General features: G+C 42.7%; 1 protein-coding gene across 1 annotated transcript in view; it reads right to left on the bottom strand.

The window, feature by feature from the left end:
* The window catches only part of LOC309397898 (vascular endothelial growth factor receptor kdr-like), a 182,905-nt gene that overhangs the window by 21,034 nt on the left and 142,930 nt on the right, over positions 1-18,941 (bottom strand). Inside the window, exons 21-25 of the mRNA XM_081964323.1 lie at positions 14,993-15,081; positions 12,730-12,895; positions 11,835-11,932; positions 10,649-10,771; positions 9,886-9,997 (exon numbers count right to left, since the gene is read on the bottom strand). Of these exons, the coding sequence (XP_081820449.1) occupies positions 9,886-9,997; positions 10,649-10,771; positions 11,835-11,932; positions 12,730-12,895; positions 14,993-15,081 (588 nt within the window). The remainder of the gene's footprint in view (positions 1-9,885; positions 9,998-10,648; positions 10,772-11,834; positions 11,933-12,729; positions 12,896-14,992; positions 15,082-18,941) is intronic.

Here is an 18,941-nt window from a genome sequence, read left to right as displayed (position 1 = left end):
CATCATTTCGACGGCCTCGTTGGGGTGGTTCGGGGTGGAGATGTACAGCTGCGTATCGTCAGCGTACAGATGGTATCCCACCCCAAAACCACGAATGATCTCACCCAGCGGTAAACTAGGTTACCTGACTTGCAAAAACTACAGTTTGTACAAGAGGAGAGCCTGTGTAATTTATTGGTAAGGCACCAGACTAGAAAACAAGAGGTGGTGAGTTCAAATGCCGCTTTAGCCATGAAAGATGGCTGGGTGTCTTTGGGCCAATCACCAAGAGACAATGAGTTCTAGTCCCGCCTTAGGCTTGAAAGCTGGTTGAGGGACTTCGGGCCAGTCTCTCTCTCTCTCTCTCTCTCTCTCTCTCTCTCTCTCTCTCTCTCTCTCTCTCTCTCTCTCTCTCTCTCTCCCTCCCTCCCTCCCTCCCTCTCTCTCTCTCCCTCTCTCTGAGCTCACCCCACCCCACAAGGTTGTTGTTATAGGGAAAATAGGAGGCAGAAGATGTGTTTTATACATTTGCCACCTTGAGGTATTTGTCAAAATAATAGTGGCAAGAGTAGATAGATAGATAGATAGATAGATAGATATAGATAGATAGATAGATAGATAGATAGATAGATAGATAGATAGATAGATAGATAGATAGATAGAGATAGATAGATAGATAGATAGATAGAGATAGATAGATAGATAGATAGATAGATAGATAGATAGATAGATAGATAGATAGATAGATAGATAGATATAAACATACAGGCAGATAGATAAAATCAAACAGGATTATTGGGATTTCTAGTTTCCAGGAGACAATTGTTGGTGTGGGGGGGAGTGGATTCCTCTCCTGCTTGTTCACACTTTCTATATTCACCCAGCTGTCCTCAGTGGCAATACATTGTTGGGCTACAGGGTCTCTGGATGTTTTCTACTACAACATCCATATGCCTTGACTATCAGCCCTATGGGTAGTGGAATCCTCTATAGGACGACATGCAGAAAGAAGTCTGTTTCACTTCCCTTGCATCCAAATCAAGTCGGTATCCTTAATCTTGGATACTTTTCCAATTTGCTCCCAGATGGTGTTATATTCATCTCATTCGTAACCCTTGAAACAAAAGGCAACTGATTGAAGTAATCCTAAATTTCATGTGCATCTTGTAGTGCTTTAAAAAGTTGTTTCTTTTTAATTTCTAAAGTACAAATGTAAAAAAACCATGTACAAAATGTACATGGGGACATATATATTATTTGACGTTTGCAAATTTTTATGTCTGTAATCAAGATGCACACACAAACACACAGTCATGCACAAGTGTGTGTGTGTGTGTGTGTGTGTAAGTTTTGCCACTATAATACTTTGGCATTATTTACTTTCCCATTTTGAGAACTTAGCTACTATTTAGAGTGAAGATTATGCAGCACAAAACAAAGGAAAGAAAGAGAAATTCTGGCTTTGGATTGCATTGTAAGCATTCCGTATGACATCAGTTCTTGCTGTGCCTGATAGTTAAGATTTTTGGAAAAGGGCTCTGTTAATTTAAAGTTTATGCTAAATCTGGCTTTATCTGAATTTTCCACCGGCCAGACAGCCACCCCAATTTATTTATTTATTTATTTATTTATTTATTTATTTATTTATTTATTTATTTATTTATTTGTTTGTTTGTTTGTTTGTTTGTGCTTCTAGACCGCCCCCTCTCCCAGAAGGGAAATTGCCTTTCGGGTTCACAGAAAAGCTGATTATAATACCGTAAACGAGGAGCCGTGGCTGTTTAAGTGCTTGACTGCATCCATGCAACCAATATTAGAAAAAAACCTAAATCCCAAATGCTTTGTGGGATAGCAAAATAATGATAAAATAACAGTCAATTTAAGAGAGCAGAAGCTACTCTTGGGTACTTCAGTTTTCAATTTCACAGTCGGAAATCTGCCTCCTGATAGCTGGCTTCCTCATCAAAAGTTCATAACTAGCTGATTAAGCTCAACTCTGTAATTGTCTCAATCCCTCCACGTCCCCCTAAGGCGCTGCAGAATGCCATTCTTTCATAATCTGGGCTCCTCGGCGCTAAGGAAGAAACTGGAAGAAGATTTAATCTGGTTTTAATGCAAATGGAATCTCAATTGAGGGAACTTGGTATGTCTAGTTTAATCTGATCTTGACATATAAGCAGTGTTCATTTTTGGAAGGGAGCTGGGTTAAGATTCAGATGGAAAACCCCCAGTAAATCTGAGGGAAGCAGGCTAGATTGCAAAATAAAAAAATAAAAAAAACTACATAAGGAGGCAATGGCAAAACTCTCCCAGACTGACCCATGGAAACTTAATATCAAGTGCAAGAAATTACAAGATATGGTGGTTTAAATGACCACAGGTTTATTCCATGCTAACACTCTCAAAGAGAATCCGAATTACTAATGGTCAAAGGTAATAGATAAGAGTCAGCGGACTTCAAGAGGGGGCTGGGCTTAGATCTCTTTCAGGGGTTTAGAGACTGAGGATTCAAATGGAAGGGAAGGGAAGAGTTGGAAGGGACCTTGGAGGTCTTCTAGTCCACCCCTATTCAAGCAGGAGTCCTTACACCATTTCAGACAAGTGGTTGTCCAAACTTTTCTTGAAAGCCTACAGTGATGGGACACCCACAACCTCTGAAGGCAAGGTGTTGATTATTTAACCTTTTGATCCCATTGTTTGACCATTTCATGCTGCCCTGATTGTTTCCTACAATTGCTTTGCAAAAGCAACATTTCTCCAGCTAATATTTGCTGATGTTCCCTCCGCACCGTTCTTCCATCAAGCGGAGGAAGCCGGACTGTTTCATGAGATGCTTTTCCTTCCTTTCCACTTTGCACTTTAGTCTTGAGGAGCTCTCTGCCATTCCTCCTCCCCTGCACTTCCTCATTCCTACTTGCAGAGTATCACTTAGGATCAAGGAAGGCAACCAATCACGAAATCATCAAATTCACCCCAGGGCTCTTTACTCAAGTAGGATGCAAAATTAGCAGAAAGAGGCAGCCAGGAAGAAAAGAACTGAAGCGGGACTAGGAAAATTTGCTGCTGGTGTGACCACATTACAGGCAGAAGAGATGCTTGTTTGGGTGTGTTTGGAGAAAATAGATAGAAGTAGACATCCGTTGCTTTCCATCACTTGACTTTGTGGTCATCCTGGGTCCGTTTTTCTCACCAGCAAAAACCTAAATGCTTACACTCTGTTTTCCAGAGCACCAGAAGGCAGAACAAGAAGCAATGGGTGGAAACTCACCAAGGAGATATCCAACCTAGAACTAAATTTCCTGACAATCAGAACAATCAACCAGTGGGGCAGAAGTTGCCTCCAGAAGTTGTGGGTGACCCATCACTGGAGGTTTTTAAGAAGAGACTTGACAGACATTTGTCTGAAACGGTAGAGGTTCTCCTGCTAGAGCAAGGGATTGGGCTACAAGACCCCCAAGGTCCTTCCGACTCTGTTATTTTCTTCTATGTTTCTTTTCCATTTTCTGCTCAGATTAGTACACAGACTCTGCCTCATCATTTTTTTGAAACTGAAGCTGAAACCCAGAACAGAGTTTCTCAATCTTGACAACTTGAAGATGTGTGGACTTCAACTCCCAGAATTCCCAATGCTGGCTGGGGAATTTTGGGAATTAAAGTCCACACATCTTCAAGTTGCCAAGGTTGAGAAACATTGATCTAGAAAAAGATGAAGGGGGAAGAATCTAATTGCACCCTTTCTGGTTAACACAGGTTGTTAATTGTTGCAGATCAGGAATGCTTCTTCCTCTTAATACAATTTGTTAGTGAGAGATGGGGTGAACAGGTTCCTAATTTTCTGTCCCGAACAAGTTAACATGACTTCAAACCTTGTTAGTGGAAGGGATGAGGTGCCCATACCAAGAACTCCCCAAATTGAAATTTAAATGTACTTCATAATTCAACTTTGAAAAAACAGTGAGAGAATCCACAGAAAGCTACGGTTTGTTTAACCCTGGTTTCTTCAACAATCCACAGTTAAATGGGACTGCACACAGGTGAAACCCAAGCAATACAAATCATATTCACATATTATGCAATACTGTATATAAAGTGAGCAAGAGGTTGTAGAGACACAATATGAAACCAAAGAAGGTGGAAGGATTGGATTCATACAACAGGGTTGAGGTAGGTCAATGAAAGGTAGTCCTCGTCTTACGACAATTTGTTTCATGACTATTCAAAGTTCCTATGGCACTGAATAAAGTAACTTATGACCATTTTTCACACTTATGGCCTCATGGCATCCCCATGGACACATGATCAAAATTCGGACGCTTGGCAACTAGCACGTATTTATAACCATTGCAGCGTCTTGGGGTCAAGAGATCCCTTTTGTGACCTTCTGACAGGGAAAGTCAATGGGGAAGCCAGACTCACTTAACAACCATGTTACTAATTTAATAACTGAATCAATTCTTTTAACAACTCTGGCAAGGTAGGTTAAGAAATGGGGCAAAACTCACTTAACCACTGTCCCACTTAGTAATGGGGATTTTGGGCTCAGTTGTGGTTGTAAGATGAGGACTACCTATACATTCATTCAGTGACCATTCAAAGTCACCTACAAAGCTGAAACTTGGGTTACCACCATCGTCCCCTGTCCTTTTCCTGTTGTTTGTTCTGCCACCTTCCCCTTCCTTCCTTCCTGTGTTTTCCCCCTATTTTTAGACTGCGACCTGCAGGGAGGCAGGAAGCCCAGCTTCATATTTATTTATTACTTTCCTTCCCCAATCTGCCCAAACTCCCTTCCAGATGATTATGACCTCCAGTCTGGGAATACATTTGATGGGGGATTGGAACAGACGGCCCTCGTTGCTTCCAGTCTGTTGAAGGACTAAGTCCATAGCTCTGACTTGCTTGATACTTGCAAATGTTTGTGAACAGGACTCACGTATCGCCCATCCTTGCTTCTGGCAGATGCTAAATAAGGGTGGTCTGTAGGGAGGGGACAGAAAGGAAAAGATGGTGCCTGTGACCCCCTGAAGGCAGGACGGATGGAAATTATCCCAGGAGAGAACAACTAACCAGTGGAAGGACTGCCCCCCCCCCCAGAAGTTGTGGGTGCTCCACCACTGGAGGCTTTGAAGAAGGGATTAGACAATCATTTGTCCTGAGTGGTTTAGGGTCTCCTGCTCAAGCAGGGGTTGGACTACAAGACCTCCAAGGTACCTTCCCAACTGCTATTCTGCTATTGAAGTTTTGCCCCCTTTCTATTGGGACCAAACTTGTAAAAAGGGGCAGGGCTTCAATTGCACAATCACACCTGCTATCTTTACTTTTTTAGGGATTGGTGGAGATTTTTCTGATGCTCTGGTGGGCTAAGGAGAGAAGAGTCAGATCACTTTACCAATAATCTGTCTAGAGAAGGATTGTCAAAAACAATATCTACATTTATTGCTGATTGAAAACCTCTTGGGGATTTTTTGAGTAAAAATAAAAATGAAATTAACTTGTGATTTATGATTTTGATGACTAGACAGGATGCATCATAGAAAGAAGAGAGTCGGGATGAAACATTAGAGACAGAGGTTAAAATATAATTGAACTTTTAATTCCTGTGAAGAATATCAGAAGCTACTGCTTTATAACTTTATATCTCTTTTTTCCTACTTCCTTCAATTTTTTTCTTATTGCATTAGCTTTTCCTTTCTTTGTCCTTTTCTGTTTTCTCTATTCTATTTTATTTGATATTAGTTATGATTATTATGTCAAAAGTTTCAATAAAAATTATAAAAAAGTGAGAACAGCCAAAGATCAATTCTTTTGGAACTCTGCAGGAGAAAAGGGTTGAAAGGGAAATACAAGAATTCTGGCAAATGACTGCTTTCAAATGTGAACTTATATAGAAATAACGCCAAGCCATGAGCCTCTGAGGTTTCTCCTCCTGCACATCTGTAATACAAGGTAGGACTTCCAATGTTCTGGGAAGGCAGATCAGTCTGCACTTGGGTTTCATTGATTGATGGTCACCGGTTGGTTACCAGCCTGCATGATCAGTGTGAGAATCCTCCTTGACCCCAAACCAACTGGTGACCTCCAAGTCAACATCAATGCTTGAACCACAAAAGTGCATTGAAATTGACGAGATGCAAAATTCTGGATGCAGAAAACACAACCTCTTAACAGAATAAGTGAATTGGAAGGGACCTTGGAGGTATTTTAGTCCAATCTTTTGCTAAAGCAGGAGATCCTGTACCATTTTAGACAAGTGGCTGTCCAATCTTTTCTTAAAAGCCTCCAGTGATGGAGCACCCACAACTTCTGAAGGCAACTTCTATTCCACCAGTTAATGGTTCTCACTGTTAGGAACCTTAGTTCTAGGTTGCTTCTCTCCTTGGTTGGTTTCCACCCATTGTTTCTTGTCCTCCCTTTTGGTGCTTTGGAGAATAGGTGGACCCCCTCTTCTTTGGGGCAGCCCCTCAAATACTAGAAAACTGCTATCATGTCAGCACTGGAGACTTGCAGCTCAGATCAGATAGTCTCACAATTACAATTGTAAAGACTGATTCAAGAAAAGGTCCAGGGACTACGTGGCCAAGAAGTGACTAATTATGGTTTTAAAAAAAAATCATCCTGAAAATGTTGTCCTTTCACGAGGGTCTGGCTGCTTAGAACTGCCCATCAATGTGACAAAAAACTCCATTTCAAGTTTTCTCCCTCCCTTTCTTTGATCTCTATTCTTCCAAAAGAATATGCAAAGCTTGGCCTGAATGCCCATATTTCCATGAGAGCATCAGCTAGTATGGTGGTCTTGGTGGTCTTGGTGGAGGGTCAGCATTTTGGGAAGAATTGTTGGAGGAGAGATGATGCCACAAAATGAGCATAATTCAGAATAATGCAGAATTCTTTCTCTTGCTCCCCTCTGTCTTTCTGTAGGAGAAAAATCTTCGGGGCTGAGATCCATGCCAAGTCATGAACTGGGACAGAGTGGACATCTATGCCCCCTTTACAACCTGTGGACTTTAATTCCCAGAATTCCCAAGCCAAGAATCAAGAGTGAACATATGAGAGCAGAGCCAGCCAACACTTGACCTTGACCAGAATGTTGGTTCCTAAAACTCAGGAGTAGGTGCTCAGGATGTTACTAGACTTTCCACCTCAGGCTAAAACGTCGATTGGGAAACTCCTTCTAAAGTAGGCAGCCAACAGGATGGGCAGCTGCTGCATTTTCTCCCATAGTTTATGTGTGGTGCTGACAGGAAATATGTCCCTTGGAGACGTTAATGACGTTAGCATCCATGCTGTGTTGAGTGCCAGGGCAGCGGAATTACCTACAATTGCTGTTCTAGTCTTCATTTCTTTGTAGGCAATCCTCAAGTTATGACCATAATGGAGATTGCCCATTATGGTTGTAAGTTGTGGCAGATGTCAAGAAGGTCAACCAAACGACCGATCTGAATTTATCACCTTTCTTGTGATGGTCATAAAGTGAATCAATTGTTCTCCATTGATTGATTTTGCTGGAAATTGGAACTAAATACTAGTTTCTGGCAAAAGAAATTGTAAAATGTGGTCATGTGACCAGAGGACACAGCAAATGGCCGTAAATGACCAGTGGGGGCACAAAGGTTAGAATGCAGCATTGAAGGCGAATTCTGCCTCCCACTGCCAGGAGTTCAATCCTGACTGGCTCAAGGTTGACTCAGCCTTTCATCCTTAGTCAAAGTCAATAAAATGAGGACCCGCATTGTTGGGGGCAACAGGCTGACTCTGCAAACTGCTTAGAGAGGGCTGTAAAGATCTATGAAGCAGTATATAAGTCTAAGTTTAGGTTTAGGTTTTATTAAATTTATAGACCGCCCCCTCTCCCCGTAGGGACTCGGGGCGGTGTACAGACAGTTCGTGTATAAAACAACAAAACATAACATAAAACATCAGACAAAACAACGCAAACATACCGTCTGTATATACAACCCAAACTAATTAAATAATTAAAAACAATTCTAAAACCAATTTAAAACCCCAAAATTTAAAATTTAAAAAGCCATCCAGGAAGGTCAGTAGTGGGTGTTCCCTGTAAGTACAATTACAGTTACAATTAGGCCAGGCCGGCTAATCGAAACAGGTGGGTCTTGAGTTTCTTGCGGAAGGAGCGGAGGTCCAAGGTGGTTCTAATATCGGGGGGGAGGTCGTTCCAGAGGGTTGGGCCCATCACAGAGAAGGCCCTATTCCTAGGCACCGCCCGCCCGCACTGCTTAGCGGAAGGTACCTGGAGGAGTCCCTCTCTGTGAGAGCGGATTGGTCGCAGGGATGTGTGGGGTAGAATGCGATCCCGCAGGTAACTAGGTCCCGAGCCATGGAGCGCTTTGAAGATGACAATCAACACCTTGAAACGCACCCGAAAGGCCACAGGGAGCCAGTGCTAAGTGCTCTTGCGATTGCTAAATGCGAGCTGGTTGCTAAGCACCCAAAATGTGGCCATAACTGTGGAGAGGAGGGGCAGCCCTCAGAACTTTGGAATGGGGTTGTAAGTACTCCCGGCGAGATTGCTTGTAACATTGAAGAGTTGTTAAGCAAACAGCCGTAAATCAAGGACTACCTGTATTAGATAACTATGGAGATTCTCAATCATCCAGGTCCTGGTTGCCCCAAAGGTGCTTTTTCAAAGAGCAACTGGACTTCCTTGGCTTTTTTTCTTTGAAAATGTTTTACTTCTCATTCAAGGAGCTTCTTCAGTTCTGACTGAATGGTGAAAAATGGAAGGATTTCTCTTTCAATTCTCCACTATTTAGCCAGAACCGAAGAAGCTTCTTGAATAAGAAGCTAAACATCTTCAAGCAAAATAAAAGAAAGTCCAGTTGCCTTTTGAAAAGCCCCGGGGGGGGGGAGGGGCTGTCTATATTAGACTTACCAGTATGTCCTTTTTCCAGGAATACATACAGCTTTTACCTCCACAGCTGTTCCCATCCTTGTAGCCAACCAGTTCCAGACAGTCTTAAAATTTGAATGCTGCAAAACTCTTGATGCCAGAAATAATAGTCATTGCAAGGCTGTGGCTTAGTTTAATTGTCTTTGATTGCACTGTTCCGCATTGGTTGTACTGCTATGGTTTCCTGTACAGTTATCAGGGCCCTTTGCCTGAAGTGGTTTATATATTTCATAAATAAATAACAATTGTTTGGTTAAAACATAGCCCCTGACCCCAAGTCAGCTTCACAGGTGAGGCTCCTCTGCTGCTAGTCCAGCATCCCACGTGGGGGTTGCAATGGGAGGGATGTCCACCGCAGTTCCCACTCATCAAATGCTCCAGATCAGGAATGAATGAAACAGGCTGTTGGCAGCAGATTGGCTGCAACACAGACTCCCCTGCTCTTTGAAGGGAAAGAGACTTTTCTTCTAGAAAAGGACCCCCTCAAACAAATGTGGTTTAGGATCCAATCTGGGTCGATCACCGGGACCCAAGGTTTAGCCTTCTGAGTTTTCAGACTCGTGCTGGAGCCCTTCCTCAGGGAGCCTCTCTCTCACCAGAATGTCTGCTTTGGGCTATTCTATGAGCCAAGGATTTGACAGCACAAGGAAACAAGAGCCAACGACTTAATAATCACCCATCAACACCCCACTCAACAAGGAAGAAGCCACACACAACCAGGCACCACATAAATATTATGCCTAGAATAGCTCAGAGCACATGCATTCCGCTAGAGAGAAGCCCCCTGAGGATGGGCTTCAGCACGAGTCTGAAAACTCAGAAGGCTAAACCTGTGAAAGGCCCAGATTGGATCTTGCATCATCATCCTGGGACATGCGCATTTGCCTTCATTCGTGGTTTAGTGTGGTTAATTTCCAGTAGCACTCTGAAATCCTTTTATGACATTAAGTGCAAGTGCTTCTTCTACTTAAAATCCAAGTAAGGAAAAACAATCTTACCTAGGGAAAATATTTCCCAAAGCAGCACACCGAAGGACCAGACATCACTCTGAGTTGTGTAGATTTTGTCAAAAATTGCTTCTGGAGCCATCCATTTCAGGGGCAGCCTGGCCTGGGAAAGGAAAGAAGTACAAAGTTGCTGTGTGTAGATGCAAGATGGACGGTTGGGCCAGTGTCCATTGTGGTGTGTTATAGTGCAAACCCAACCCCTTCCGTACTTGCTTGTGACATTGAGATGCAAGTAAAAAAAAGATGGCACTTGTGTTGCAATGCTGGGATGTACATTGTGCCATTTTAGATGGTATCCTCATGGTTAGGAAAGAAGACCTAGTTGTGTTACCAATTTTAATCAGATATTAAATACATTGATCAAAGCATGTGAATCCTATTCAATATCACAGGGGGGGGGGGAGGTGGGGGAGCAAGGATGAATAGCTTTTGTGATTTATGCTGTCAAAGGAGATCAGATATCAGGGCCCAGGAATCAAGAACGACACATAGAGTTATTTCTGAATCGTTTCCCTTATGGTTCTCCACCTATAGACAGAATCTTGCTAGACTAAAGCAACTATCTGCATAACTACAGATATACTCTGGGGCTGCAAGAGAGGAACCATTTCAACCCACTTCCTGCTGATCAAACTTTCCAAGCTCCTCTGCCTCCATGGAAATCAGCCCCTCCCTCCTGGGAACGAGACCAGGTTCCACCACATAAAGGGTGCAACTGGGAAAAGCGTCTTACGGCACCCAGTTCCATACTTACATCTCCTTTCCGCACATAATCAGGATCCTTGTATATGTCTCTGGCCAATCCAAAATCACAAATCTTCACCACATTGTTTTGAGAAAGAAGAATGTTCCTGGCTGCCAAATCTCTATGAATGCACTGGGATGGAAAAAGGAACACAAGGACATCAGGAAAAAAATGACCTTCCTCTATTACCGATGAGCGTTTCTGTGTGGGTGGGGCTCTGACCATCCTGAAGAGGGAGTCGCTGACTGTTCAACGGGAGCCCTGGTCATTTTTCACGGGTGCCACAGATAAAACGGCATCTGCTGGGATCTCACACTTGTGCACACCATCTTGACCTTTTAGCCTCTACCTCCCTGGGTGTCCCTGTTTGTTTCTGCAGTTTAAAGTTCTCCAGTGTCTTGTGAGAACTTAAGGGGGACCGTCAGGAAAAATTTGACTATGGATTTGTGGAACATCATGTGCTGTTTGTAGGAAACATTCCAGGTTTAATCCTTGTGGAACACTTGAGACTTAATGGGTTGGCTGGATACTGTGGAACACGTTGTTTAGGATCTGGCCTACCTATATGTGGGTGTTATTTTTGTGTGTACTTTTTAGCACTTGCTTGATTTCTGAACCCCTAAGAAGCACTAAAACCTTTCCAAGCAACCGATACTTTCAAGGGCTCTTTTGCTGCCTCCATATAAAACAGGACTGCATTTTTCTAATTAAATGATTTTCACAACTTCTGAATCTCGTTCCATTACATCCAGCTGATGGCTATACAAATACGTTTTCCCAACACTTATTAGCTCTTGTCTGAATCTAAAGAATGGAGTTCCACCAGTTCTACGGCGGCTTTGTTGAAATGTTGGATGGCATTAAAAAAAAGACTACCCACGTTGATAAAGCGCTAGAAATAACAAGAGGAAAATCAGGTTCATGCCCAAAATGTAATATCCCAATAAACGAATGGATAATGACTGAGATGAACTCCCAACCCAGTTTAGTTTAGACTGGTACATTGTTTCTCAACTTGCCATCTTTCAAGATGCATAGACTTCAATGTCCCAGATTTCCTAGTCTGCATTCCTGTTGCTTGGAATTCTGAGAGTTGAGATCCATACGTCTGGAATTTTGTGATGTTCAGGAAACACTTGTTTAACGTTATGTGAACCCAGCTATAATTTTTGACACCTCTTGCAACAAGACTTACTTTTCTTGAGGCCAGGAACTCCATTCCTTTAGCTACCTGGAAGCTGTAGCAAATCAGGTCCTCCAAAGTCAGAGGTCGCTTATAAAGATCTTCAGCGTCTAGGAGAAAGCAAGGGATGATCTCAGCCAGAGGCCCAAAGGGATATTTTTGCAGTGAAGACTCACCTACATTAGATGGCCACAGTTCTGTGTTGAGGTTCCTTCCAGCCCTATGACTGTATGTTTCCCCAAACAGGCTAATGTAGCAGGACCGAAAGCTACAAAATCAGATGGCCCATCTTTGCTCAGAACATTGCTAAGAGGAAGTGGAGGTTTTAATTTCCCCAAAACTCCCCACATATTTGCAGATGGAGTAATCCTGGTGTAGACCAGAAGGGGACAGAACTCCAAAACTGGAAATCCAAAGGGACCAGAAAGTGGGCAAACTTTCTGGAAATGGGAAAGAATGCAGAGAAGAGCAACAAAGATGATTAGGAGGCTGGAGGCTAAAACACACGAACAACGGTTACTAGAATTGGATATGGATAATCTAATGAAAAGAAAGGCTAGGAGTGACATAATAGCAATCTTCCACTATTTGAGGGGCTCCTAGAAAGACAAGGGGGTCAAATTATTTTCCAAAGCACCAGAAGGCAAGACCAGGAACAGTGGATGTAAGCTAATCAAGGAGAGAATCAATCTAGAACTAAGGAGAAGCTTCCTAACAGTGAGGACAATTAATCGGTGAAACAGCTTGCCTCCAGAAGTTGTGGGTGCCCCATCCTTGGAGCTTTTAAGAAGAGACGACACAGCTATTTGTCTGACATGGCATAGGGTCTCCTGCTCCAGCAGGGGGTTGGACCATCCCTTCCAACTCTATTATTTTATGTTCGATGAGCTGGTAGGTGTTCACTGACCTTCTTCTTCTGAATCAGAATCTGTGTAACTCTTGTCTTCAATGAATCCAGAGCTAGCAGAGCTACCGGTGCTGGCCACACTTTCAAGACGCCTCTTAATTAGCTCTGTTAAGTCACTGATAGAGTCTGTCAATCCTTTCTCCGAGCAGTCTGAATTTCCTGATGGCTGGGGAAGAAAAAGAACTCTTCAAGAAGCCAGTTATTACTCTTTGGCCAAGTTCAAACAACATGCTAAACTGGAGACTTGGGTTTACAAAAGCGAGCGGCTGTTTTTGCCTAACATGCTGCCTCCATTTAAGTGGATCATAATTTGCTTATTGCTCATAGCGCCACATTACCCCGTCTTCAAACTACACTATCCATTTTAGTTGATAGGAATGCTTTTGTTTGTTAGCTGCAACTTAATTAGGCATGAGTGCAAAAAGATTAGTTTTCCATTTTGAGTAAAAGTCTTCCTATTGTCTAAGAAATGACCTATATGGTTAGCTTTGGCCCCTGGGACACCACTGTTCTGCGAGACGCATTGCTTGCCAGTCTGCTTCTGGGTGCAGTTCAAGGTGTTGGCGACCACCTTCAAAGCCCTTCCTGGCATGGGTCCAGGCTACTTGATTGACCTGCCCCACCGGTGCTGGCAGAGGAGGCATGCTCTGGGACCCATCAGCCCGATTATTCCAGCTGGTGGATTCCAGGAGAAGGACATTCGCTCCCTTTGTGCTCTCTGAGTTGGCTTGTTTTCTTGCAGACATTTCATTACCCTGACTGGATAACATCATCAGTACTAGCAAGGAGTCCTATTTGCTGTCTGTTTAACATTCTGGTTTCTTGCCTGTGTGTGTGTGTGGGGGGGGGGGGGTCGGGGCAGTCTTAGGGATTCTTTGGTTGGGCCTTTTACTGATGGCTCATGGCAGTTTGATTGGGGTGTTGCTTACTTGATTGTTCATCTGACCTTGGAATTAATCCATGCTAATCTGAGTGCTGATTACTGGTGGAGTCTCCTTGTTCTCTTTTGGGCTGGCTGATTGTCTCTTTTGCATAGTCTACAGATGTTGTTGATGTCTATGTGTCTACCGGGGCAGCTGATTTGTCAAAGGGCTTCCAGAAATTCCCGGGGAATTTTTGGTCTTTTCCCAATTGAAACTATGGTTAAATCTGCTTATATGTTGTTAAATTAAAGAATTTTCGTCATGTCTTCTAATGGCCATTTGGAGGTCACGGCTGCACCTCTCCCTTTGTGTCTTCCCTACAGAACATTTAGCACACCGCAATGTGAGGTTGGCGCAGACCCTTATAACTGCATAAGAGCCTAAAGACCTGGCTCTGCCAGTTAGCTTATGGCCCCAATGGGGAAGCATCACCATGGAGGCGCCAGGGAAATCAGGAGATCAATTCAAATGGGTACAATCATTTATCGCAAACTTAAGCTCTCTACAAGAATCTGAACTACTAAGGTCCAAGAAAATTGGCTGTAAATAAGAGTCAAGGGAATTCAAGGTGAGCTGGACTAAGATCTCTTGTGGCCGAGAAGGGACTCAAGCCTGACGATGCATTTGACCCCTCCCTCAGGCTCAGCCTGGTCATCTCCTATCATATTGATTATGCCACCTCCCCCCAAGCTGCTTCTGCCCTCCACATCTTTTAATTGTGCTGAAGGATTTGCCTCTTGGTACTAACTTATTTATGTTTTTAGTCCACATACAGGTAGCCCTCAACGTACGACCACAATTGAGCCCAAAATTTATATTGTTAAGTGAGAAATTTGTTAAGTGAGTTTTGCTCCATTTTACCACTTTTCTCACCACATTTGTTAAGTGAATCACTGCAGTTCTTAAATTAGCAACACGGTCATTAAGTGACTCTTGTTTCCCCTTGACTTTGCTTGTCACAAGGACACTAAAGGGAAGCACATGACTCTGGGACACTGCGACCGTCATAAATATGAGTCACTTGTCAAGCATCTGAATGTGAATCACATGACCACAGGATGCTGCAATGGTCATAAGTGTGGAAAATGGTCATGAATCACTTTTTTAGTACCATTGTAACTTTGAACGGTCACTAAATGAACTGTTGTAAGTCGAGGACTACTTGTAGTTTTTATCTTTTACGATTGTAAGTCACCCAGAGTTACCTTGAGGTGAGATGGGCGGCCAACAGCTTTTACAAATAAATACCTTTGCTGAAGCCCAGCCCCCACTTGGACAGAACGAAGCCTCTTTCCCTCGGAAGTTCTTAAAGGATCAAGAAAGTGGGCCACAGATCTTACCTTGCATACAATGAAATCACCTCGTTTTCCCCGCAGGTAATTAGAGAGATTTCCATACTTGCAATATTCTACAACGACCATCAGAGGACCTGCAAACAGGATCAAACAAAGTTTATGAAATGATAACACATGGGGACATTGTAGGAATAAGCAAAAGCAAGAAAACGTCTCTTTTGCAAAGACGGAAGAAAACAGGCAATGGATAAAAGAGGAATGAATCCAAGGTCAGAAAACTGGGGCCAGGAAGTGAGAAACAAACACTGGCTACCGGCCATATTTTCTGTTTAATGGGACAGACACCAGCTTTTACTCGCTGATGGGTGTTTGTGCAGATGTTATACCCCTCCCTGCTACCCCTGTTAGGGATGAAACGTCTTGCAGTTTGTCTCTCCATCCTTCTGAACATGCCTCCTTGCCCCACAAACAGCAGTTATCTGATTAATTAGCACCATTAGATGCCATCAAAGACATCTCCGTTTCCATTCATCAAGGACTAATGTCAGCGCTTGGCCCAGATATGAGAGCTATTTAGTTTCAGCCATTACTGACTTCCTTGCTGGCTTTCCCACATCAAACCATGAAGCAAATCTGAAGAGCCAACACAATGGACTGCTATGTAGAAAGATGCACGGGTTAAGGATCGCGGGTTCTGGAAATGAGGCCCTCAATGAAATGGTCCAAAAGAAGAAGCTCCGCCTCTTTGGGGCACACCTGCTCCTTCAGAAGGATTGATCCGCGCATTGAAATGGCACAAGGGTGAATATTTACAGCTCAGGGTTGAAATGAGGGGTTCTTGGTGCTCTCTGAGCGTGACTGTTTCTTGCAGGCCTTTCATTACTCAAGCTAGGTAACACCATCAGTGCTAGAAGGGAGTGGAGTTTGCAGAATGGAGGAGAAGGAGAAGAATTGTGAGATCTTTAGGGCTTTCTGAGCAAAGCTGTTTTTTTCTGTAACATGTAAAGAATGATATCAAATGAAAAAACGATCTTGGTTCCTCCCCCCCCCCCCATTTCAGTTCTCTTTTTAATTGTTCTTGACTTGTCACAGTGTTAAAATGTTGTCCATCCTGGCTCTGAATGTTGGATTTGGGAAAACTCAATCTGGCTTTGGGCTAGTCACTTCTCACAGCTTAATTTATTATGTAAGAACACGGTGAAGGTAAAATGGATGGAGGTGGGAAAGGAGGCATGCTGAGCTCTTGGGAAGCAAGTGAGATATAAATATAATCTCTCCTCCCCTCCTTCTCATACCGACAAGAACTTGCTTTTTCAACAGTGGTCAGAAGAGATCCAATCACACACACCCCTCGGTGATGCCAAGATCAAAGCTAACATATATTCATTCATTCTTTCATTTATTTATTTCTGAACTGCCTTGGAATATCATGACTCAGGATGGTTTACATAACCAATCAAAGCAAATCAAATGCAACTAGAGTTACAAAGGCAACTCAGGTTTACCGTCGGCCCCAAAACCCTCTTGAGGAAGACGGGTTTTCCTCTTTACAGAAAGCAAGCAAACTGGTGGGTCATCTCTACTCTAATGGTAAAGGACCTTCTACAATGGAGTCATCTTCCCATCCCCGTATTATCACCAAGACTTAATTGTCCTTTTTTGGTGTTTTCAAGTCAGCCTTGATTCCTAGTGACTGTTTGGACTAGAAATTTTCTTGCCAACTTTTCACAGGTGCCTTGCTATTGTCTCCTTCTTAGGGTTGAGAGAAAGTGACTGGAGCAATGTCACCCAACTAGCTTTGTACCTAGGACAGGAAAAAACAGAGTCCCCTCTCCCAACTGCAGAGTTAACTACAGTATTTATTTACTTAATCCATACAATGCCTAAATCAAGCAAATTGTTTTTCCCCCTATCCCATTTATTTCCTATCCAATCAATATTTCAAAGGGGGGTCTGGAGTCATGTTATAGTTGTATGGGAATGGATAAAGCATAACAGAGCTGGAAGGAACTTTGGAGGTCTTCTAATCCAACCCTCTGCTCAAGCAGGAGACCCTATACAATTTGAGACAAGTGGTTGTTCAGTCTCTTCTTAAAAGCCTCCAGTGATGGAGCTCCCATAACTTCTGAAGGCAGCTTCTGTTCCACTGGTTAATTGTTCCCATAGTCAGGAAATTTCTCTTTGGTTCTAGGTTGCCTCTCTCCTTGATTAGTTTCCATCCATTGCATCTTCTGTTGCCTTCTGGTTTTTGGGAAATAGGTTGACCCCCTCTTCTTTGTGGCAGCCCCTCAAATATTGGAATAGCTCACCTGTTTGCCCACATGTTGCAAAGTTTTCTTCATGGTTTTCTTTTTATAGGAGAAAAAACTCAACTTCTTTAAATCATGTGGGGTTTTTTTTTGCCATTAGCAAGTTGTCCATTATAATGGACATCCGAGGTGTCCAGCCTGAACCCTGCACATGAACCCTGAACCTGCAAAGTCTGTGGCCAAATAGGAATTTGAAATGTGACAGGAAGGAAAATGATTAAACGCATGCCCGGAGAATCATTTCCATGTAATCATCAAATCGAGTTTATGTTCCTTTCCTATCGACTATTGCAGAATGCATCTTGCATTGCATAAGCCAAGTGTAGACCAAAGCATAGAAAAAACCCTGCTTACCTTAACTAGCTCATGTTTTTATTCTTATTTCTTTGGTTTACTCTATGTCCTCTTTTGCATTTACCCCATTTTGCTTTTTGAATATAACATATAAAACTCAGTACCAATTGTTTCCTAATGTAGTGGTTTTAATAGAACTGCATTTTATACTACTCTTTGGTGCTTACTTTCTCCTATTTTGGCCAATCAAAATCCATGATATTTCCCTTTTTTCTAATTTTTTGCATGAACATTAAAGTAATTTTTCTCCATTATAAATCATCCGAGGGAAACTCATCAGTGAGACCAACATCATGACTTTAATTAAACATATCCTGCAGAGATTTTGGAAATGCCCCAAGGATTCTTGTTTGTGACGGCAAGAAGAAAAAGAAAACAAGATTTTGGAAACACCAACCTCCCCTCCCACAAGAGTTTCAGCTGAGGTTTCTCAAAATAAAGTATCTTGGTTCCATCCCTTATCACATCTTGGTGGGCAGAGGAGAGCAACAAAGATGAGCAGGGTCTGGAGGCTAAACCATATGTTGAAAGAGAAGGATTAGGACTGACATGATGTTTTCCAGTACTGTCACAAAGAAGAGGGGATTGATGTATTCTCCAAAGTACCTGAGGTTAGGACAAGAAACAACGGGTGTAAACTAAATCAAGGAGAGATCCAACCTAGAACTAAGGAGAAATTTCCTGACAGTGAGAACAACGAATCAGTGGAAGGGCTTTCCACCAGAGGTTGTGGGTGCTCCATCACTGGAGGTCTTTAAGAAGAGGTTGGAAAGCTGTTTGTGTGGAATGTTATAGTGTCTCCTGCTTGAGCAGTGGGTTGGGCTAGAAGATCTCCAAAGTCCCTTCCAGTCCTATGATTCTATGTTCTCTATCCTACCTTTTTTCTTTTCTAGAGTTACAAGTTTTGAACAAGACAAAGGAATCAATTATAGCTATGCATACAATATACTTGTATTCCATGACCCCTTTTCTTGATGGAACTCCCACTCCTGAAAAAAACACTGTTGGAAAAGCAAGTCAGCCATCCAACTTGGGACAATTCTCCTGCTTACTTCCACCACCACCACAATGCCACTGCCTGCCACAGTTGTCTTAATGCTATCATTTCCAACAGGAAAATCATATTGGGAAGAAAAAGAAATATTATTATTACACACCTCCGTTCTTGTCTAACTATGGGGATCCCAGTTCAGTCTGTTTGTGAAAGTTTCTATGTATTTAAAGACATTGAGATTAAAAGAATCTGTGGTATAGAATGCAATTGTTCTGTGCCTCTTTCTCTGCAGCAGTTCTTACTCAGCTGGGTCTTGGTTGCATTGTGAGATATATTC

The sequence above is a fragment of the Natrix helvetica genome, assembly GCF_964273705.1.
Source record: "Natrix helvetica genome assembly, chromosome: 11".
Lineage (NCBI taxonomy): Eukaryota > Metazoa > Chordata > Lepidosauria > Squamata > Natricidae > Natrix > Natrix helvetica.
The sequence above is the reverse complement of the archived record's forward strand: the minus strand, read 5'-3'. Positions and strand labels throughout refer to the sequence as shown.